The 25,491-nt window shown below is 37.3% G+C and overlaps 1 protein-coding gene across 1 annotated transcript in view; it reads right to left on the bottom strand.

Moving 5' to 3' along the window:
- Window positions 1–19,725: 19,725 nt before the first annotated feature.
- LOC311117990 (adhesion G protein-coupled receptor B3-like) overlaps window positions 19,726–25,491 on the bottom strand; it is a gene marked incomplete at its 5' end in the record, with an annotated part of 30,420 nt that continues 24,654 nt past the window's right edge. Inside the window, 4 exons of the mRNA XM_084192872.1 lie at window positions 19,726–21,031; window positions 23,023–23,127; window positions 23,935–23,970; window positions 24,519–25,300. Coding sequence (XP_084048998.1) covers window positions 20,843–21,031; window positions 23,023–23,127; window positions 23,935–23,970; window positions 24,519–25,300 — 1,112 coding nt within the window. The remainder of the gene's footprint in view (window positions 21,032–23,022; window positions 23,128–23,934; window positions 23,971–24,518; window positions 25,301–25,491) is intronic.

Raw genomic sequence — 25,491 nt, 5'->3', positions numbered from 1 at the left:
GCAAACCTGGTGGCCAACTACAAGAAACGTCTGACCTCTGTGATTGCCAACAAGGGTTTTGCCACCAAGTACTAAATCATGTTTTGCAGTGGGGTCAAATACTTATTTCCCTCATTAAAATACAAATCAATTCATAACATTTTTGACATGCGTTCTTCTGGATTTTTTTTTTGTTATTCTGTCTCTCACTGTTCAAATAAACCTACCATTAAAATTATAGACTGATCATGTCTTTGTCAGTGGGCAAATGTACAAAATCAGCAGGGGATCAAATACTTTTTTCCCTCACTGTATGACTTATTATAAGGCTTCATTTTGACCATCTTCTTTAAAGGACAACACAGGTTACAAATAGTTTTCACTTATTGTAGCAGGATGTACTACAGTTCCCATAATGCTCTGTAACTATATCTGGTTTTATCTTACTAAAGACGTTTATAAAGCTAACGCTATGGTGTCCCGTCTCCTTATTAATACATAGTATCAGAAGTAAAATATAATCTGATGTGAATCTCCACCGAACGTCAATATTACACAACATACAGGTGTAGGAAAATAATCCTGCAGCAACAGTAAATGTGAATTATAATGTGGATTATAATGAATGGACATTTTTGTAGGGGTTGATACATTTTTCGTAAGGGAAAACCAAGTCTGAAATTTCAAAGTGGAAATTACAAACTTCGAAAGCCTTTTTAAACCTCAGTCAAATCACTACACGTTTTAAATGTGGAAAGCTCTCCTGCAACAGGGTGGTCAAATTAAGATCCTACAGTACATGTGTATGTGGTTAAATGGGGAAGGGGAATTGAGAAAGATTGTCAGTTTAACACAAGGACTGCTTTTGCTTGTATAATCCTGTGTACTAGGCCCCAGGTGGGTAATTAAGTAACTAGCCAACCACACATGAGTCAGCAAAGCCTGGGCTTGAATTTCAGCCAATTACGAGGCAGCATCTCACTGGCCGGCCAGCCCTTACAAATGTACCACAGAGACGTTTCTCATACGATGTAGGGGGAAGAGAAGGGCTTCCCTGTGGCTTCCCTGTGTAGACATATAAACATGTATGGGAATTCTGTAAAATCAACCCAGGCTCAATACTCTCTGTCATGACATTCAGCTACCACGCATACAATACTCTCGTGAAGAAACTAGAGAGGAGGGAGAGAGAGAGAGTAGAGAATCAATTCTCCTTTACTCTTCTGTCCTCCTTCCCTCTAGTCTCCTCTCTCCGTCAAATGGGCAGACTCTCAGTGGTGCATGGCTCACCTCCACTCCCCCCTCCTCCTCCTCCTCCTCCTCCTCCTCCTCCTCTCCCTCCTCATCTCTCCCTCCTCATCTCCCTCCTCCTCCTCCTCCTCCTCCTCTCCCTCCTCCTCCTCCTCCTCCTCCTCTCCCTCCTCATCTCCCTCTCCCTCTCCCTCCTCCTCCTCCTCCTCCTCCTCTCCCTCCTCCTCCTCTCCCTCCTCCTTTCTCCATCATATTGGCAGGCTTTCAGTGATGTAGGCTCACCTTCTCCTCCCCCTTTTCTTCCTCTGTCTCCTTCTCCTGCTGGCGGGCGGATGGCTGTTCCCCTGAGAGGTAACACTGATGCTCTTTCAGCTCCTTCAGTGTCTGCTGTTGTAATGCAGGCTAGGCCAGACTGGGCCCACCAGACAGAACAAACAAGATCCCCCACACACACAGAGAGACACACACACAACCTTCCCTCTGTCTCCACATCAGTCCCCGAGCCAAATCTGCCTGATCTTATCTGGTTAACCTTCTGGAGGCACAGTGCACATAAAACCTATTCGAGTGTGAAAGTTAGCCGGCTGCCAAAGTCAGAAATCACATACAGTGTATTGAAGAGGTGTGTGAGAGAGAGAGAGAGAGAGAGAGAGAGAGAGAGAGAGAGAGAGAGAGAGAGAGAGAGAGAGAGAGAGAGAGAGAGAGAGAGAGAGAGAGAGAGAGAGAGAGAGAGAGAGAGAGAGAGAGAGAGAGAGAGAGAGAGAGAGAGAGAGAGAGAGAGAGAGAGAGAGAGAGAGAGAGAGAGAGAGAGAGAGAGAGAGAGAGAGAGAGAGAGAGAGAGAGAGAGAGAGAGAGAGAGAGAGAGAGAGAGAGAGAGAGAGAGAGAGAGAGAGAGAGAGAGAGAGAGAGAGAGAGAGAGGATGCAGGCTGCTAGAATGACACACAGGGAGAATAAGAGGTGAGGTGACAGATTAAAGGAGGGCAGCGGTGACTACTAATCTACAACCTCTGACATTTATTTCAGAGGACAGTGACAGCGAGGACAGAGTCCATCAGGAAGGGCTCTGGGACCAGTCATTTAAAACATATGGGGACATCTACTTCTGCACTGCAATTCATAGCTGCCCAACGTTGCCTGTCTTCCTGTATTTAGAATAAAATCTGCTAGTCATTTTTAATTTGCTACTTCAAAATTGATTCCTAAAGAAACTATACAATATGCTCAAAATGCACGATTCCACTGAGATGTCATAACTGATTTGATTTGACCCCTAACTATACACTATTTTTTAACACCTCATCAAAACCATTACTGGATATAAAGTATAATTTTTACTATTTTTTACATTGTAGAATAATAGTGAAGACATCAACACTATGAAGTAACACATATGGAATCATGTAGTAACCAAAAAAGTATTAAACAAATCAAAATATATTTTATATTTGAGATTCATCAAATATCCACCCTTTGCCTTGATGACAGCTTTGCACACTCTTGGCATTCTCTCAACCAGCTTCATGAGATAGTTACCTGGAATGCATTTCAATTAAGAGGTGTGCCTTCTTAAAAGTTAATTTGTGGAATTTCTTTCCTTCTTAATGTGTTTGAGACAATCAGTTGTGTTGTGAGAAAGTAGGGGGGTATACAGAATATAGCCCTATTTGGTAAAAGACCAAGTCCATATTATGGCAAGAACAGTTCAAATAAGCAAAGAGAAACAACAGTCCATCATTACTTTAAGACACAAAGGTCAGTCAGTACGGAACATTTCAAGAACTTTGAAAGTTTCTTCAAGTGCAGTCGCAAAAACCATCAAGCGCTATGATGAAACTGGCTCTCATGAGGACCGCTACAGGAACGGAAGACCCAGAGTTACCTCTGCTGCAGAGGATAAGTTCATTAGAGTTACCAGCCTCAGAAATTGCAGCCCAAATAAATGCTTCACAGAGTTCAAGTCACAGACACATCTCAACATCAACTGTTCAGAGGAGACTGTGTGAATCAGGCCTTCATGGTTGAATTGCTGCAAAGAAACCACTACTAAAGGACACCAATAATAAGAAGAGAATTGCTTGGGCCAAGAAACACGAGCAATGGACATTAGACTGGTGGAAATTTGTCCTTTGGTCTGGAGTCCAAATTTGAGATTTTTGGTTCCAACCGCAGTGTCTTTGTGAGATGCAGTGTGGGTGAATGGATGATCTCTGCATGTGTAGTTCCCACCGTAAAGCATGGAGGAGGAGGTGTTATGGTGTGGGGGTGCTTTGCTGGTGACACTGTCTGTGATTTATTTAGAATTCAAGGCACACTTAACCAGCATGCCTACCACAGCATTCTGCAGCGATACACCATCCCATCTGGTTTGGGCTTAGTGGGACTATCATTTGTTTTTCAACAGGACAATCACCCAACACACCTCCAGGCTGTGTAAGGGATATTTTACCAAGAAGGAGAGTGATGGAGTGCTGCATCAGATGACCTGGTCTCCACAATCCCCCGACCTCAACCCAATTGAGATGGTTTGGGATGAGTCGGATGGCAGAGTGATGGAAAAGCAGCCAATAAGTGCTCACCATATGTGGGAACTCCTTCAAGACTGTTGGAAAAGCATTCCAGGTGACGCTGGTTGAGAGAATGACAAGAGTGTGCAAAGCAGACATCAAGGCAAAGAATGGCTATTTGAAGAATCTCAAACATAAAATATATTTTGAGTTGTTTAACACTTTTTTCTTACTACATGATTCCATATGTGTTATTTCATAGAAAATAGTAAAAATAAAGCAAAACCCTTGAATGAGTAGGTGTGTCCAAACTTTTGACTGGTACTGTATATATATGGTTTATAACTCTCTGTCTGATCCCAGTAATAAACTATAGGTCTCCATTACCTTATATCAATGTTCTGTTCAGTATCTCTCTGACTGTTCCTAATAATAACTATAGGTCTCCATTACCTTATATCAATGTTCTGTTCAGTATCTCTCTGACTGTTCCTAATAATAACTATAGGTCTCCATTACCTTATATCAATGTTCTGTTCAGTATCTCTCTGACTGTTCCTCATAATAACTATAGGTATCCATTACCTTATATCAATGTTCTGTTCAGTATCTCTCTGACTGTTCCTAATAATAACTATAGGTCTCTATTACCTTATATAAATGTTCTGTTCAGTATCTCTCTGACTGTTCCTAATAATAACTATAGGTCTCCATTACCTTAAATCAATGTTCTGTTCAGTATCTCTCTGACTGTTCCTAATAATAACTATAGGTCTCCATTACCTTATATCAATGTTCTGTTCAGTATCTCTCTGACTGTTCCTAATAATAACTATAGGTCTCCATTACCTTATATCAATGTTCTGTTCAGTATCTCTCTGACTGTTCCTAATAATAACTATAGGTCTCCATTACGTTCTGTTCAGTATCTCTCTGACTGTTCCTAATAATAACTATAGGTCTCCATTACCTTATATCAATGTTCTGTTCAGTATCTCTCTGACTGTTCCTAATAATAACTATAACTCTCCATTACCTTATATCAATGTTCTGTTCAGTATCTCTCTGACTGTTCCTAATAATAACTATAGGTCTCCATTACCTTATATCAATGTTCTGTTCAGTATCTCTCTGACTGTTCCTAATAATATCTATAGGTCTCCATTACCTTATATCAATGTTCTGTTCAGTATCTCTCTGACTGTTCCTAATAATAACTATAGGTCTCCATTACCTTATATCAATGTTCTGTTCAGTATCTCTCTGACTGTTCCTAATAATAACTATAGGTCTCCATTACCTTATATCAATGTTCTGTTCAGTATCTCTCTGACTGTTCCTCATAATAACTATAACTCTCCATTACCTTATATCAATGTTCTGTTCAGTATCTCTCTGACTGTTCCTAATAATAACTATAGGTCTCCATTACCTTATATCAATGTTCTGTTCAGTATCTCTCTGACTGTTCCTAATAATATCTATAGGTCTCCATTACCTTATATCAATGTTCTGTTCAGTATCTCTCTGACTGTTCCTAATAATAACTATAGGTCTCCATTACCTTATATCAATGTTCTGTTCAGTATCTCTCTGACTGTTCCTAATAAATACTATAGGTCTCCATTACCTTATATCAATGTTCTGTTCAGTATCTCTCTGACTGTTCCTCATAATAACTATAACTCTCCATTACCTTATATCAATGTTCTGTTCAGTATCTCTCTGACTGTTCCTAATAATAACTATAGGTCTCCATTACCTTATATCAATGTTCTGTTCAGTATCTCTCTGACTGTTCCTAATAATAACTATAGGTCTCCATTACCTTATATCAATGTTCTGTTCAGTATCTCTCTGACTGTTCCTAATAATAACTATAGGTCTCCATTACCTTATATCAATGTTCTGTTCAGTATCTCTCTGACTGTTCCTAATAATAACTATAGGTCTCCATTACCTTATATCAATGTTCTGTTCAGTATCTCTCTGACTGTTCCTAATAATAACTATAGGTCTCCATTACCTTATATCAATGTTCTGTTCAGTATCTCTCTGACTGTTCCTAATAATAACTATAGGTCTCCATTACCTTATATCAATGTTCTGTTCAGTATCTCTCTGACTGTTCCTAATAATAACTATAGGTCTCCATTACCTTATATCAATGTTCTGTTCAGCATCTCTCTGACTGTTCCTAATAATAACTATAACTCTCCATTACCTTATGTCAATGTTCTGTTCAGTATCTCTCTGACTGTTCCTCATAATAACTATAGGTCTCCATTACCTTATATCAATGTTCTGTTCAGTATCTCTCTGACTGTTCCTAGTAATAACTACAGTGGGGAGAACAAGTATTTGATACACTGCCGATTTTGCAGGTTTTCCTACTTACAAAGCATGTAGAGGTCTGTAATTTTTATCATAGATACACTTCAACTGTGAGAGACGGAATCTAAAACAAAAATCCAGAAAATCACATTGTATGATTTTTAAGTAATTAATTTGCATTTTATTGCATGACATAAAATCAATGTTCTGTTCGGTATCTCTCTGACTGTTCCTAGTAATAACTATAGGTCTCCATTACCTTATGTCAATGTTCTGTTCAGTATCTCTCTGACTGTTCCTCATAATAACTATAGGTCTCCATTACCTTATATCAATGTTCTGTTCAGTATCTCTCTGACTGTTCCTAATAATAACTATAGGTCTCCATTACCTTATATCAATGTTCTGTTCAGTATCTCCCTGACTGTTCCTAATAATAACTATAGGTCTCCATTACCTTATATCAATGTTCTGTTCAGTATCTCTCTGACTGTTCCTAATAATAACTATAGGTCTCCATTACCTTATATCAATGTTCTGTTCAGTATCTCTCTGACTGTTCCTAATAATAACTATAACTCTCTATTACCTTATATCAATGTTCTGTTCAGTATCTCTCTGACTGTTCCTAGTAATTACTATAGGTCTCCATTACCTTATATCAATGTTCTGTTCAGTGTCTCTCTGACTGTTCCTAATAATAACTATAGGTCTCCATTACCTTATATCAATGTTCTGTTCTGTATCTCTCTGACTGTTCCTAATAATAACTATAGGTCTCCATTACCTTATATCAATGTTCTGTTCAGCATCTCTCTGACTGTTCCTCATAATAACTATAGGTCTCCATTACCTTATATCAATGTTCTGTTCAGTATCTATCTGACTGTTCCTAATAATAACTATAGGTCTCCGTTACCTTATATCAATGTTCTTATCAGTATCTCTCTGACTGTTCCTAATAATAACTATAGGTCTCCATTACCTTATATCAATGTTCTGTTCAGTATCTCTCTGACTGTTCCTAATAATAACTATAGGTCTCCATTACCTTATATCAATGTTCTGTTCAGTATCTCTCTGACTGTTCCTAATAATAACTTTAGGTCTCCATTACCTTATATCAATGTTCTGTTCAGTATCTCTCTGACTGTTCCTAATAACAACTACAGGTCTCCATTACCTTATATCAATGTTCTGTTCAGTATCTCTCTGACTGTTCCTAATAACAACTATAGGTCTCCATTACCTTATATCAATGTTCTGTTCAGTATCTCTCTGACTGTTCCTAGTAATAACTATAGGTCTCCATTACCTTATATCAATGTTCCGTTCAGTATCTCTCTGACTGTTCCTAGTAATAACTATAGGTCTCCATTACCTTATATCAATGTTCTGTTCAGTATCTCTCTGACTGTTCTTAATAATAACTATAGGTCTCCATTACCTTATATTAATGTTCTGTTCAGTATCTCTCTGACTGTTCCTAGTAATAACTATAGGTCTCCATTACCTTATATCAATGTTCTGTTCAGTATCTCTCTGACTGTTCCTAATAATAACTATAGGTCTCCATTACCTTATATTAATGTTCTGTTCAGTATCTCTCTGACTGTTCCTAGTAATAACTATAGGTCTCCATTACTTTATATCAATGTTCTGTTCAGTATCTCTCTGACTGTTCCTAATAATAACTATAGGTCTCCATTACCTTATATTAATGTTCTGTTCAGTATCTCTCTGACTGTTCCTAATAATAACTATAGGTCTCCATTACCTTATATCAATGTTCTGTTCAGTATCTCTCTGACTGTTCCTCATAATAACTATAGGTCTCCATTACCTTATATCAATGTTCAGTTCAGTATCTCTCTGACTGTTCCTCATAATAACTATAGGTCTCCATTACCTTATATCAATGTTCTGTTCAGTATCTCTCTGACTGTTCCTAATAATAACTATAGGTCTCCATTACCTTAAATCAATGTTCTGTTCAGTATCTCTCTGACTGTTCCTAGTAATAACTATAGGTCTCCATTACCTTATGTCAATGTTCTGTTCAGTATCTCTCTGACTGTTCCTCATAATACCTATAGGTCTCCATTACCTTATATCAATGTTCTGTTCAGTATCTCTCTGACTGTTCCTAATAATAACTATAGGTCTCCATTACCTTATATCAATGTTCTGTTCAGTATCTCTCTGACTGTTCCTAATAATAACTACAGGTCTCCATTACCTTATATCAATGTTCTGTTCAGTATCTCTCTGACTGTTCCTAATAATAACTATAGGTCTCCATTACCTTATATCAATGTTCTGTTCAGTATCTCTCTGACTGTTCCTAATAATAACTATAACTCTCCATTACCTTATATCAATGTTCTGTTCAGTATCTCTCTGACTGTTCCTCATAATAACTATAGGTCTCCATTACCTTATATCAATGTTCTGTTCAGTATCTCTCTGACTGTTACTAATAATAACTATAGGTCTCCATTACCTTATATCAATGTTCTGTTCAGTATCTCTCTGACTGTTCCTAATAATAACTATAACTCTCCATTACCTTATATCAATGTTCTGTTCAGTATCTCTCTGACTGTTCCTCATAATAACTATAGGTCTCCATTACCTTATATCAATGTTCTGTTCAGTATCTCTCTGACTGTTCCTAATAATAACTATAGGTCTCCATTACCTTATATCAATGTTCTGTTCAGTATCTCTCTGACTGTTCCTAATAATAACTATAGGTCTCCATTACCTTATATCAATGTTCTGTTCAGTATCTCTCTGACTGTTCCTAATAATAACTATAGGTCTACATTACCTTATATCAATGTTCTGTTCAGTATCAATCTGACTGTTCCTAATAATAACTATAGGTCTCCATGACCTTATATCAATGTTCTGTTCAGTATCTCTCTGACTGTTCCTAATAATAACTATAGGTCTCCATTACCTTATATCAATGTTCTGTTCAGTATCTCTCTGACTGTTCCTAATAATAACTATAACTCTCCATTACCTTATGTCAATGTTCTGTTCAGTATCTCTCTGACTGTTCCTAATAATAACTATAGGTCTCCATGACCTTATATCAATGTTCTGTTCAGTATCACTCTGATTGTTCCTAATAATAACTATAGGTCTCCATTACCTTATATTAATGTTCTGTTCAGTATCTCTCTGACTGTTCCTAATAATAACTATAGGTCTCCATGACCTTATATCAATGTTCTGTTCAGTATCACTCTGATTGTTCCTAATAATAACTATAGGTCTCCATTACCTTATATTAATGTTCTGTTCAGTATCTCTCTAACTGTTCCTAATAATAACTATAGGTCTCCATTACCTTATATCAATGTTCTGTTCAGTATCTCTCTGACTGTTCCTAATAATAACTATAGGTCTCCATTACCTTATATCAATGTTCTGTTCAGTATCTCTCTGACTGTTCCTAATAATAACTATAGGTCTCCATTACCTTATATCAATGTTCTGTTCAGTATCTCTCTGATTGTTCCTAATAATAACTATAGTTCTCCATGACCTTATATCAATGTTCTGTTCAGTATCACTCTGATTGTTCCTAATAATAACTATAGGTCTCCATTATCTTATATCAATGTTCTATTCAGTATCTCTCTGACTGTTCCTAATAATAACTATAGGTCTCCATTACCTTATATTAATGTTGATTCAGTATCTCTCTGACTGTTCCTCATAATAACTATAGGTCTCCATTACCTTATATCAATGTTCTGTTCAGTATCTCTCTGACTGTTCCTAATAATAACTATAGGTCTCCATTACCTTAAATTAATGTTCTGTTCGGTATCTCTCTGACTGTTCCTAGTAATAACTATAGGTCTCCATTACCTTATGTCAATGTTCTGTTCAGTATCTCTCTGACTGTTCCTCATAATAACTATAGGTCTCCATTACCTTATATCAATGTTCTGTTCAGTATCTCTCTGTCTGTTCCTAATAATAACTATAGGTCTCCATTACCTTATATCAATGTTCTGTTCAGTATCTCTCCGACTGTTCCTAATAATAACTATAGGTCTCCATTACCTTATATCAATGTTCTGTTCAGTATCTCTCTGACTGTTCCTAATAATAACTATAGGTCTCCATTACCTTATATTAATGTTCTGTTCAGTATCTCTCTGACTGTTCCTAATAATAACTATAGGTCTCCATTACCTTATATTAATGTTCTGTTCAGTATCTCTCTGACTGTTCCTAATAATAACTATAGGTTTCCATTACCTTATATCAATGTTCTGTTCAGTATCTCTCTGACTGTTCCTAATAATAACTATAGGTCTCCATTACCTTATATCAATGTTCTGTTCAGTATCTCTCTGACTGTTCCTAATAATAACTATAGGTCTCCATTACCTTATATCAATGTTCTGTTCAGTATCTCCCTGACTGTTCCTAATAATAACTATAGGTCTCCATTAACTTATATCAATGTTCTGTTCAGTATCTCTCTGACTGTTCCTAATAATAACTATAGGTCTCCATTACCTTATATCAATGTTCTGTTCAGTATCTCTTTGACTGTTCCTAATAATAACTATAACTCTCCATTACCTTATGTCAATGTTCTGTTCAGTATCTCTCTGACTGTTCCTAATAATAACTATAGGTCTCCATGACCTTATATCAATGTTCTGTTCAGTATCACTCTGATTGTTCCTAATAATAACTATAGGTCTCCATTACCTTATATTAATGTTCTGTTCAGTATCTCTCTGACTGTTCCTAATAATAACTATAGGTCTCCATGACCTTATATCAATGTTCTGTTCAGTATCACTCTGATTGTTCCTAATAATAACTATAGGTCTCCATTACCTTATATTAATGTTCTGTTCAGTATCTCTCTAACTGTTCCTAATAATAACTATAGGTCTCCATTACCTTATATCAATGTTCTGTTCAGTATCTCTCTGACTGTTCCTAATAATAACTATAGGTCTCCATTACCTTATATCAATGTTCTGTTCAGTATCTCTCTGACTGTTCCTAATAATAACTATAGGTCTCCATTACCTTATATTAATGTTCTGTTCAGTATCTCTCTGACTGTTCCTAATAATAACTATAGGTCTCCATTACCTTATATCAATGTTCTGTTCAGTATCTCTCTGACTGTTCCTCATAATAACTATAGGTCTCCATTACCTTATATCAATGTTCAGTTCAGTATCTCTCTGACTGTTCCTCATAATAACTATAGGTCTCCATTACCTTATATCAATGTTCTGTTCAGTATCTCTCTGACTGTTCCTAATAATAACTATAGGTCTCCATTACCTTAAATCAATGTTCTGTTCAGTATCTCTCTGACTGTTCCTAGTAATAACTATAGGTCTCCATTACCTTATGTCAATGTTCTGTTCAGTATCTCTCTGACTGTTCCTCATAATACCTATAGGTCTCCATTACCTTATATCAATGTTCTGTTCAGTATCTCTCTGACTGTTCCTAATAATAACTATAGGTCTCCATTACCTTATATCAATGTTCTGTTCAGTATCTCTCTGACTGTTCCTAATAATAACTACAGGTCTCCATTACCTTATATCAATGTTCTGTTCAGTATCTCTCTGACTGTTCCTAATAATAACTATAGGTCTCCATTACCTTATATCAATGTTCTGTTCAGTATCTCTCTGACTGTTCCTAATAATAACTATAACTCTCCATTACCTTATATCAATGTTCTGTTCAGTATCTCTCTGACTGTTCCTCATAATAACTATAGGTCTCCATTACCTTATATCAATGTTCTGTTCAGTATCTCTCTGACTGTTACTAATAATAACTATAGGTCTCCATTACCTTATATCAATGTTCTGTTCAGTATCTCTCTGACTGTTCCTAATAATAACTATAACTCTCCATTACCTTATATCAATGTTCTGTTCAGTATCTCTCTGACTGTTCCTCATAATAACTATAGGTCTCCATTACCTTATATCAATGTTCTGTTCAGTATCTCTCTGACTGTTCCTAATAATAACTATAGGTCTCCATTACCTTATATCAATGTTCTGTTCAGTATCTCTCTGACTGTTCCTAATAATAACTATAGGTCTCCATTACCTTATATCAATGTTCTGTTCAGTATCTCTCTGACTGTTCCTAATAATAACTATAGGTCTACATTACCTTATATCAATGTTCTGTTCAGTATCAATCTGACTGTTCCTAATAATAACTATAGGTCTCCATGACCTTATATCAATGTTCTGTTCAGTATCTCTCTGACTGTTCCTAATAATAACTATAGGTCTCCATTACCTTATATCAATGTTCTGTTCAGTATCTCTCTGACTGTTCCTAATAATAACTATAACTCTCCATTACCTTATGTCAATGTTCTGTTCAGTATCTCTCTGACTGTTCCTAATAATAACTATAGGTCTCCATGACCTTATATCAATGTTCTGTTCAGTATCACTCTGATTGTTCCTAATAATAACTATAGGTCTCCATTACCTTATATTAATGTTCTGTTCAGTATCTCTCTGACTGTTCCTAATAATAACTATAGGTCTCCATGACCTTATATCAATGTTCTGTTCAGTATCACTCTGATTGTTCCTAATAATAACTATAGGTCTCCATTACCTTATATTAATGTTCTGTTCAGTATCTCTCTAACTGTTCCTAATAATAACTATAGGTCTCCATTACCTTATATCAATGTTCTGTTCAGTATCTCTCTGACTGTTCCTAATAATAACTATAGGTCTCCATTACCTTATATCAATGTTCTGTTCAGTATCTCTCTGACTGTTCCTAATAATAACTATAGGTCTCCATTACCTTATATCAATGTTCTGTTCAGTATCTCTCTGATTGTTCCTAATAATAACTATAGTTCTCCATGACCTTATATCAATGTTCTGTTCAGTATCACTCTGATTGTTCCTAATAATAACTATAGGTCTCCATTATCTTATATCAATGTTCTATTCAGTATCTCTCTGACTGTTCCTAATAATAACTATAGGTCTCCATTACCTTATATTAATGTTGATTCAGTATCTCTCTGACTGTTCCTCATAATAACTATAGGTCTCCATTACCTTATATCAATGTTCTGTTCAGTATCTCTCTGACTGTTCCTAATAATAACTATAGGTCTCCATTACCTTAAATTAATGTTCTGTTCGGTATCTCTCTGACTGTTCCTAGTAATAACTATAGGTCTCCATTACCTTATGTCAATGTTCTGTTCAGTATCTCTCTGACTGTTCCTCATAATAACTATAGGTCTCCATTACCTTATATCAATGTTCTGTTCAGTATCTCTCTGTCTGTTCCTAATAATAACTATAGGTCTCCATTACCTTATATCAATGTTCTGTTCAGTATCTCTCCGACTGTTCCTAATAATAACTATAGGTCTCCATTACCTTATATCAATGTTCTGTTCAGTATCTCTCTGACTGTTCCTAATAATAACTATAGGTCTCCATTACCTTATATTAATGTTCTGTTCAGTATCTCTCTGACTGTTCCTAATAATAACTATAGGTCTCCATTACCTTATATTAATGTTCTGTTCAGTATCTCTCTGACTGTTCCTAATAATAACTATAGGTTTCCATTACCTTATATCAATGTTCTGTTCAGTATCTCTCTGACTGTTCCTAATAATAACTATAGGTCTCCATTACCTTATATCAATGTTCTGTTCAGTATCTCTCTGACTGTTCCTAATAATAACTATAGGTCTCCATTACCTTATATCAATGTTCTGTTCAGTATCTCCCTGACTGTTCCTAATAATAACTATAGGTCTCCATTAACTTATATCAATGTTCTGTTCAGTATCTCTCTGACTGTTCCTAATAATAACTATAGGTCTCCATTACCTTATATCAATGTTCTGTTCAGTATCTCTTTGACTGTTCCTAATAATAACTATAACTCTCCATTACCTTATGTCAATGTTCTGTTCAGTATCTCTCTGACTGTTCCTAATAATAACTATAGGTCTCCATGACCTTATATCAATGTTCTGTTCAGTATCACTCTGATTGTTCCTAATAATAACTATAGGTCTCCATTACCTTATATTAATGTTCTGTTCAGTATCTCTCTGACTGTTCCTAATAATAACTATAGGTCTCCATGACCTTATATCAATGTTCTGTTCAGTATCACTCTGATTGTTCCTAATAATAACTATAGGTCTCCATTACCTTATATTAATGTTCTGTTCAGTATCTCTCTAACTGTTCCTAATAATAACTATAGGTCTCCATTACCTTATATCAATGTTCTGTTCAGTATCTCTCTGACTGTTCCTAATAATAACTATAGGTCTCCATTACCTTATATCAATGTTCTGTTCAGTATCTCTCTGACTGTTCCTAATAATAACTATAGGTCTCCATTACCTTATATCAATGTTCTGTTCAGTATCTCTCTGATTGTTCCTAATAATAACTATAGTTCTCCATGACCTTATATCAATGTTCTGTTCAGTATCACTCTGATTGTTCCTAATAATAACTATAGGTCTCCATTACCTTATATCAATGTTCAATTCAGTATCTCTCTGACTGTTCCTAATAATAACTATAGGTCTCCATTACCTTATATTAATGTTGATTCAGTATCTCTCTGACTGTTCCTCATAATAACTATAGGTCTCCATTACCTTATATCAATGTTCTGTTCAGTATCTCTCTGACTGTTCCTAATAATAACTATAGGTCTCCATTACCTTAAATTAATGTTCTGTTCGGTATCTCTCTGACTGTTCCTAGTAATAACTATAGGTCTCCATTACCTTATGTCAATGTTCTGTTCAGTATCTCTCTGACTGTTCCTCATAATAACTATAGGTCTCCATTACCTTATATCAATGTTCTGTTCAGTATCTCTCTGTCTGTTCCTAATAATAACTATAGGTCTCCATTACCTTATATCAATGTTCTGTTCAGTATCTCTCTGACTGTTCCTAATAATAACTATAGGTCTCCATTACCTTATATTAATGTTGATTCAGTATCTCTCTGACTGTTCCTCATAATAACTATAGGTCTCCATTACCTTATATCAATGTTCTGTTCAGTATCTCTCTGACTGTTCCTAATAATAACTATAGGTCTCCATTACCTTAAATTAATGTTCTGTTCGGTATCTCTCTGACTGTTCCTAGTAATAACTATAGGTCTCCATTACCTTATGTCAATGTTCTGTTCAGTATCTCTCTGACTGTTCCTCATAATAACTATAGGTCTCCATTACCTTATATCAATGTTCTGTTCAGTATCTCTCTGTCTGTTCCTAATAATAACTATAGGTCTCCATTACCTTATATCAATGTTCTGTTCAGTATCTCTCCGACTGTTCCTAATAATAACTATAGGTCTCCATTACCTTATATCAATGTTCTGTTCAGTATCTCTCTGACTGTTCCTAATAATAACTATAGGTCTCCATTACCTTATATTAATGTTCTGTTCAGTATCTCTCTGACTGTTCCTAATAATAACTATAGGTCTCCATTACCTTATATTAATGTTCTGTTCAGTATCTCTCTGACTGTTCCTAATAATAACTATAGGTCTCCATTACCTTATATCAATGTTCTGTTCAGTATCTCTCTGACTGTTCCTAATAATAACTATAGGTCTCCATTACCTTATATCAATGTTCTGTTCAGTATCTCTCTGACTGTTCCTAATAATAACTATAGGTCTCCATTACCTTATATCAATGTTCTGTTCAGTATCTCCCTGACTGTTCCTAATAATAACTATAGGTCTCCATTAACTTATATCAATGTTCTGTTCAGTATCTCTCTGACTGTTCCTAATAATAACTATAGGTCTCCATTACCTTATATCAATGTTCTGTTCAGTATCTCTCTGACTGTTCCTAATAATAACTATAACTCTCCATTACCTTATGTCAATGTTCTGTTCAGTATCTCTCTGACTGTTCCTAATAATAACTATAGGTCTCCATGACCTTATATCAATGTTCTGTTCAGTATCACTCTGATTGTTCCTAATAATAACTATAGGTCTCCATTACCTTATATTAATGTTCTGTTCAGTATCTCTCTGACTGTTCCTAATAATAACTATAGGTCTCCATGACCTTATATCAATGTTCTGTTCAGTATCACTCTGATTGTTCCTAATAATAACTATAGGTCTCCATTACCTTATATTAATGTTCTGTTCAGTATCTCTCTAACTGTTCCTAATAATAACTATAGGTCTCCATTACCTTATATCAATGTTCTGTTCAGTATCTCTCTGACTGTTCCTAATAATAACTATAGGTCTCCATTACCTTATATCAATGTTCTGTTCAGTATCTCTCTGACTGTTCCTAATAATAACTATAGGTCTCCATTACCTTATATCAATGTTCTGTTCAGTATCTCTCTGATTGTTCCTAATAATAACTATAGTTCTCCATGACCTTATATCAATGTTCTGTTCAGTATCACTCTGATTGTTCCTAATAATAACTATAGGTCTCCATTACCTTATATCAATGTTCTATTCAGTATCTCTCTGACTGTTCCTAATAATAACTATAGGTCTCCATTACCTTATATTAATGTTGATTCAGTATCTCTCTGACTGTTCCTCATAATAACTATAGGTCTCCATTACCTTATATCAATGTTCTGTTCAGTATCTCTCTGACTGTTCCTAATAATAACTATAGGTCTCCATTACCTTAAATTAATGTTCTGTTCGGTATCTCTCTGACTGTTCCTAGTAATAACTATAGGTCTCCATTACCTTATGTCAATGTTCTGTTCAGTATCTCTCTGACTGTTCCTCATAATAACTATAGGTCTCCATTACCTTATATCAATGTTCTGTTCAGTATCTCTCTGTCTGTTCCTAATAATAACTATAGGTCTCCATTACCTTATATCAATGTTCTGTTCAGTATCTCTCCGACTGTTCCTAATAATAACTATAGGTCTCCATTACCTTATATCAATGTTCTGTTCAGTATCTCTCTGACTGTTCCTAATAATAACTATAGGTCTCCATTACCTTATATTAATGTTCTGTTCAGTATCTCTCTGACTGTTCCTAATAATAACTATAGGTCTCCATTACCTTATATTAATGTTCTGTTCAGTATCTCTCTGACTGTTCCTAATAATAACTATAGGTCTCCATTACCTTATATCAATGTTCTGTTCAGTATCTCTCTGACTGTTCCTAATAATAACTATAGGTCTCCATTACCTTATATCAATGTTCTGTTCAGTATCTCTCTGACTGTTCCTAATAATAACTATAGGTCTCCATTACCTTATATCAATGTTCTGTTCAGTATCTCCCTGACTGTTCCTAATAATAACTATAGGTCTCCATTAACTTATATCAATGTTCTGTTCAGTATCTCTCTGACTGTTCCTAATAATAACTATAGGTCTCCATTACCTTATATCAATGTTCTGTTCAGTATCTCTCTGACTGTTCCTAATAATAACTATAACTCTCTATTACCTTATATCAATGTTCTGTTCAGTATCTCTCTGACTGTTCCTAATAATAACTATAACTCTCTATTACCTTATATCAATGTTCTGTTCAGTATCTCTCTGACTGTTCCTAGTAATTACTATAGGTCTCCATTACCTTATATCAATGTTCTGTTCAGTATCTCTCTGACTGTTCCTAATAATAACTATAGGTCTCCATTACCTTATATCAATGTTCTGTTCTATATCTCTCTGACTGTTCCTCATAATAACTATAGGTCTCCATTACCTTATATCAATGTTCTGTTCAGCATCTCTCTGACTGTTCCTCATAATAACTATAGGTCTCCATTACCTTATATCAATGTTCTGTTCAGCATCTCTCTGACTGTTCCTCATAATAACTATAGGTCTCCATTACCTTATATCAATGTTCTGTTCAGTATCTCTCTGACTGTTCCTAATAATAACTATAGGTCTCCGTTACCTTATATCAATGTTCTTATCAGTATCTCTCTGACTGTTCCTAATAATAACTATAGGTCTCCATTACCTTATATCAATGTTCTGTTCAGTATCTCTCTGACTGTTCCTAATAATAACTATAGGTCTCCATTACCTTATATCAATGTTCTGTTCAGTATCTCTCTGACTGTTCCTAATAACAACTACAGGTCTCCATTACCTTATATCAATATTCTGTTCAGTATCTCTCTGACTGTTCCTAATAATAACTATAGGTCTCCATTACCTTATATCAATGTTCTGTTCAGTATCTCTCTGACTGTTCCTAATAATAACTATAGGTCTCCATTACCTTATATCAATGTTCTCTTCAGTATCTCTCTGACTGTTCCTTTTAATAACTATAGGTCTCCATTACCTTATATCAATGTTCTGTTCAGTATCTCTCTGACTGTTCCTAATAATAACTATATGTCTCCATTACCTTATATCAATGTTCTGTTCAGTATCTCTCTGACTGTTCCTAATAATAACTATAGGTCTCCATTACCTTATATCAATGTTCTGTTCTTTCCATAGGCTTACACCACTGTATATCAATGTATAGTATAATGTCTTCACTCATGTCGTTGACACGCTAACAACATTAATACAATGTTGCTATTAGTGTAAGTAGTGTAATACAGTACTATTACAGAGGTATCAGAGAAACTTAGGACTCTATTCAATCTGGATCGCTGAAGCGTTACAGATTACTTGATAGAAATGTAAAGGTCATTTCCGATTGAGTCGTCATATGCAGCCTTCACCGTGAATGCAGTCTCCGCTAACGCGGGAACATTGCCTTTAAATTCCAATCACGCTTTAACGCTTAACTTCCGAAATACGGATTGAATAATGTGTGTGTAAAGTGTAACCCCAACCTGTTTAATTTCACATGAACTGTAGTGTTCGTTCTGTCAGCCATAATGTGGGTTTGTTAATACAAGGTGAAAAGCAAAGCAAAGGTGGCAGAACTAGATGGAATACATCGTAATAAGCCTCGTTTACACCTTGCACTAGCATGTAGGTTTCGTGATCTGATCAAATATGATACAATCACTATCTGATCAAAGTTTGTCGCGTCGACACATGGTATTAAAAGGTCTCTGATCCATCCACAGTGTCTGCATTGTAAACAGATTAGTAAATTATTTCACAGATATTTGTTAAGACATATTGATGCCATAAGTCAATTGTGCCACATGTCAATGATTTTAGATCTGTTTACACTTGTAAGATATGCAGACACAATGCACCCCGACTACCTCTGGAAGTGGTCAGGGAGATCTGATCACAATAAGATCACAATGGGTCTTTTAATCGTGTACACCTGTCTAAAAATGTGGGCACAATCAGAATGTGGAAAATATCAGGACAAAGGACGCATGTTAGCACCAGGTGTAGCTCAGTTGGTAGAGCGTGGCGTTTGCAACGCCAGGGTTGTGGGTTCGTTTCCCACAGGGGGCCAGTATGAAAAATTTATGCATTCACTAACTGTAAGTCGCGCTGGATAAGAGCGTCTGCTAAATGACTAAAATGTATAAATGGGGCTTCTGAGGAGAACCTGTTGGTTTAAAGCTCAATACATCTGACAAAGGCATGACCACCAGATAGACTTGACACGTTCTCTGAAGCAGTACGAACATATTTCCTCTTTTATTTACATTCCTTGTTCAAATGTTAACATTTTATAACGCTATAACGCTTGATCAAGTTGGCATTTTTTTTCTCATTAAAATAAATTGGCACAAGTAAAACATATGTAGACAAAAGTTTATTTACACCATACAACATTTTTCGTTTTTTAAATATTTTATACAGGGCTGCAGATGAGAGTTTTCGCCGAGAGTCTTCAAGCAAGATTCTGCAGTATTAAAGTTTGTGAAATATATTATTCATATAAAAGTGAGTATTACCTTTATTGCATTTAAAGCAATGAAGAATGTAGCTTTGACAAACATTCATTTTTATATGACAGAAAAATCCTCTTTGCCTGCCACTCTCGCTCATATATGTTTTATATTATAAAGTAAAAAGTGTAGTAATGGCCAAACAGACTTGTTATAAACTTTTTAAAAACCTGCATAAATATATACATTGTGCTTCCAGGGTCCAGTTTTGAGAAATATAAAACTGGACCCAACGAAGCTGGGATCGACATGGTATTATGTCTTCATTTAGCTTTTTGAGGTTTATTCATCTAGAAAGATTTTCACCTTTTTGAACCAATTCTTCTTACCACGGGTACTCTGAAACACATGATGGTAAATATTGTACACCCACCTGGCTGGCCTGCTGCACTAAGTACACTAGTGAGAATACAAAAAGTAACACTGATGTTTTTTGTTGTATTTTTTGTTGTATTTTTTCCTCCTGTCCTCTGTCGTTTCCTCGTAAATCGTATTGGCACATCATGTCCTTGTCATACTCCTTTATAATCCAGATATGTAGTAGGCCAAGGCTGTTAGGACAGTCTGTCCATTTTTTCAGTGCAAAATACATCCTTTCCCCTTTCCTCCATGTCCTGGTTATCATTTTTCTCCTGGTTGTCCTCTTCCTGGTTTCTACTTCCTGGAGTGCACCCAAAATGTCACCCTATTCCCTATATAGTGCACTACTTTTGACCAGAGCCTTATGAGTCCTGTTCAAAAGAGCCCTATGGGTACTGGTCAAAAAGAAGCCTATAGGACCTGGTCAAAAGTAGTGTGCTTCATTGGGGCCTATTTCGTGGTTTGTTTAGGTCAGATCAGATCAGACCTCTGTCTGGAAGTCTCCTTCCTGGACGTCTAAGGGGAGATTGACACACTTCTCCCACTCCGCTGCGGTCATTTCCAGAGAGTCCTTGGTGTCAGGGTCTAGTACATTCATACTGCTGTAGTTCTGGTACTCACAGGCTGGGTTGTAGCTCTCCCAGGGGTTCTTGTTGGGCATGGCCTTGTCCTTGGGAGGACAGGGACAGGTTAGCAGCAGATATGGACAGGGTCATAGCAGGACATAGGAGGTAGCATGCCTTATAGTCACTAGACATGGTTCACTATACACTGTTACTATATGTTATACCCTATGCACTTTATATGTTATATATAGGAAAGGGGCAGGGATATATATATATATATATATATATATATATATATATATATATATATATATATATATATATATATATATATATATATATATATATATATATATACACAGGGATATGTGAGGGTTATTACTTAGAAGGGAGCATGCCTCACTGTCACTAGTCACAGTTCACGGTTCTTCTTTTTCTTAAACATTGGGTAACATTGGTTAATAATAACTTCCATGAATAAGCATGAATAAACTGTTTTATAAATACATTTGTATTTCATCACTTTAAAACATTTATAAACATTCATATGAAAGCTATAATGGGTTATTCAAGAAAGTTATTATAAAGTTTTGCCAAACAATGGATTATACAGAGACTTTGAATTACGATGTACTGCCTCTATGCATTGATCACCTCAACTAATGTTCTGGTAGAGCACATTAATGGTGTAATGGTTCTGTGAGAAGCGTAAGTAACAAAAGGTAATGAAAAGTATCTCAAATGTGAATAATGTGGTTAGGCTATATCATGGAAGAATTCAAATGAATAGTGCGCTTTCCCTTGTAGCTGAATAACGGTGATGAGGGACTAGAGGATGAGCTTCCACTGTGTCTGACTGTGTGCTGTTCTGTTCCCATAATCTGGATGTACTCTCACTGACACTCACAAAGAGACTAGTAGGGAGGCAAATAGCGCAGCGAGCTATCGGAGCTGTTACTATGCAGTCAGGGAATACACAATGGTTACTAATGTTGTCTGTAGCTCTGGAGCCTGCCAGCTATTCAGCCAGCCCAGCCAGCACTGCAGTACATTTATTCCCCCCCCCCCCCCAAAAAACAAAATGTAAGTGAAAAAAAAAAGAAGTCGTTTTCTATATAAATGTCCTTGTGGTGGTTACTAAGCAACAAGCAGCGAATTACGCTGTGCAGTGGGGTTGATTGAAATGTGAGAGAAGAGAGAGAGGATTACATGACATGACAGGCCAAGGGGCTAACTGCCTGCCTGCTTGCATGCCGCAGAGCTGACTCTATTCTCACACAACAATAGGGCTGAGTGTGTTTTGGTCAACAGGCCAATTTCTGTCTGTAAACTATTCCCAGGATACAGTGCAGAAAGCAATGCAGAAATCATTCACTCAGAACTGACCATGTCCGGTGATATGTCAGGACTGATACAGCTCCTTGCATTTTGAATGGATGCACTCAAATTGAGATGGAATACCACGACAGAAAGCCTTCTCACAGGGGCTCCTTTTCAACACATCTAAGATATATAGTCTGATTGAACCTTTCCAACCCCCAATTCACCTGGGGGTGGTAAAGAGCGCCAAAGCAGGATCCTTTTCCTCGATTCCTTGCATCCATGTCCGAGTGGAGGGACCTTAGACCTTCTCATTCAATATGGTTGAGAAGGAGGCGAGGAGATAGGATACAAGGAATTGTGGAAAGATGAATTGAGAAAGAGCCAGTGAGTCTGCAGACTGCCTGTGATGAGATAATGCCTGCCCTCTCTCAGACAGTCTCTCGTTTAGCGACTAGTCATCCCCCCCCCCCCCCTCACCACCAGCAGCTGGCAGGCCTGCTAGGTATAGAGCCATGTCACTGGATCTGTTCATTTGCTCAATGACTCAGTAAGTGTGCTGCTGAGCGGATGGACATCTAAAAAAGGCTATCTATCTTGCTTTGTACTCTAATCGGTCGACAACCACCAGCTTCGACCAATCACCCCATCTGGATTTTCTCCAGCTCTGTAATTGGTCTACAACAGCCGACCGCTGACCAATCATCTCCCCCTGCCCTTCACCATTTCCTGTTACTGCTGATTTCCTGTTCCTGTTCCTGGTATTATTACTCACCATGCTGCCCATATTTGGTATGTCTTGAAATCGATCCAGGGTTTGAAATTTCTGATTCAGTTCTTGGAACAGCTCCATGTGTCTTTTCCTGGTGTGCATGACTTTCTGCAATGGCAAGGGGTTCGTTTTGGTTTGGAAATCAAAGCCAATAATAGGATGGAGATTATAATGCAATGTGCTTTCCTCTCTACCCCCCTACACCTTTCTGAATAGCATTTCATCTGTCACTGGTATTATGGCAAGGCTAAGACATATTACAGGGGCCAATGTCTTTTAAGGATTTTGCATATAATGTAAGCCAGTTGAGTAATTACATATCATTTATGGCCAATTTTATTATCAAATCTACCTTTCACATTTATACAGAAAAGTCAGAATACAATAATTTGATGGAGAAATGGAATAAACCCACAAAAGTGGTTTGAGACCTTTGTGTCTTGGGCTGTCAGCCAATGTCATATTTTCCATCGAAAAAGCACAAAAGTCAGGTGTGAAATGTGCATGTGACTTTATAAAGCATAACAGTTTTAAAATCAACTCATAGCCAATGGATGTACGTAAGCGATGGAGGAGGAACCAAATGAGAGTGGGTGAGATTTGCTGGCTGACCTTTGTACGGCTTTAGTTTGACAGGATTGTTTTACCTTAACTACGCCACACATCAATACATCTGTGTTGTGTCAAGACCATGTTACTCCAATAAGCTTAAGTGCTACAAAAAAGTAGTAGTAAATTAAAGGGTAGGGCAAACACGAATGCTCAGTGTAACAACGATAGTAAATTAAAGGGTAGGGCAAACACGAATGCTCAGTGTAACAACGATAGTAAATTAAAGGGTAGGGCAAACACGAATGCTCAGTGTAACAACGAAAGCCTGAAGCATGCACTTTGCCAACCAGTAAGTTTACTTACTTCAAAGTCCAGGTCTTGGTAGCGCGATTTTCTTCTCTGAAGACAAGAAAAACATATTGCAGATAATTAGACAACATACAGTATGTTAAAATGAGGGGGTTATGACCTTCTAAATACTATAGCAATTATAACTCAGTATTAATGAACACTAATTAACATTCTAAGCGTGACAAAATAAACACATTTTCCTTTACGGCAACAATGTGACAATCTTCTCACTTGAACACAGCTGCAAATTAATTATGTATTTACTTCTGCAGCTATTTCTAATTTGAACATTACTACAAACAATGGCTTTATTTACTTAAACCAACACTTCAACAGTCTTCTCCACTCCAGCCTACCTCTAAGGTTAAACCAACACTTCAACAGTCTTCTCCAATCCAACCTACCTCTAAGGTTAAACCAACACTTCAACAGTCTTCTCCAATCCAACCTACCTCTAAGGTTAAACCAACACTTCAACAGTCTTCTCCACTCCAACCTACCTCTAAGGTTAAACCAACACTTCAACAGTCTTCTCCAATCCAACCTACCTCTAAGGTTAAACCAACACTTCAACAGTCTTCTCCAATCCAACCTACCTCTAAAGAGCTCATGGATATGGTGGATCCCGTCTCGCTCCTCGACAGCCCTCCAGTCTCTTCCATCTCAGCCAGGAAGTTCTTGACGGCAGTGCGGGGTTCAAAGGGAAGGTTCTGCTGCATGTGTTCCTGTCCTCCTCCTGACCCGTACTGCTGCTGCAGGTTCTGATCCATGTTCATGTGCTCCATGCCCCCCATCACGCCCATCCCCGTCGGGCTCATGTTGAAGTCCGGTGCCATCTTGTAGTGTTGCATCATTCTCTCGTGGGGCAGCGTATCGCCCATGCCCATGCCCACGTTCATCTTGGTGGAGCTATCGTCCTTCAGGAGAGTGGGAAGTGTGTTACAGTTCCCAGATCCGGCCGCCGCCGAAGCCCGTGGCATCACGATGTAGTCCGTCTCCATCATCTGGCCTTGGGGTGAATGCCCGCCCACGCTGCCCATACCACCCATATTGCCCATGTCGTGGCCACTGCCCATCCCGCCGTGCCCGTGCCCGCCCATATCCTGGTCGGACTGACGAAGAGCATCATCGGTGCATAGGTAGACGGTGCGGCGCATGTCGGACACGCTGTCGCCCAAGCAGCCCTCTCCCATGTCGCCCATGGGGCCCATGTGCATGCCGGGCTGCTGGATCATCACCTTGGACATGATGTTGCCGGGTAAGGTGGAGTAGTTGAGCCCCTCGTGCCCCTTCTCATCCTCCTCGTCGTTCAGAGAGATGCGGGATAGGGTGCCGGTGATGGTGGCCGCGCGGCAAGAGCCCATGTCTTTGTGGAGAGCTGTGGAGAGGAGAGACAGGGGAGATAGTGGAATGAATGCACCATACTGACAGACGGGGAAGATAGTGGAATGAATGCACCATACTGACAGACAGGGGAGATAGTGGAATGAATGCACCATACTGACAGACAGGGGAGATAGTGGAATGAATGCACCATACTGACAGACAGGGGAGATAGTGGAATGAATG

The sequence above is a fragment of the Coregonus lavaretus genome (assembly GCF_964263955.1).
Source record: "Coregonus lavaretus genome assembly, contig: HAP1_SCAFFOLD_1350, whole genome shotgun sequence".
Lineage (NCBI taxonomy): Eukaryota > Metazoa > Chordata > Actinopteri > Salmoniformes > Salmonidae > Coregonus > Coregonus lavaretus.
The sequence above is the reverse complement of the archived record's forward strand: the minus strand, read 5'-3'. Positions and strand labels throughout refer to the sequence as shown.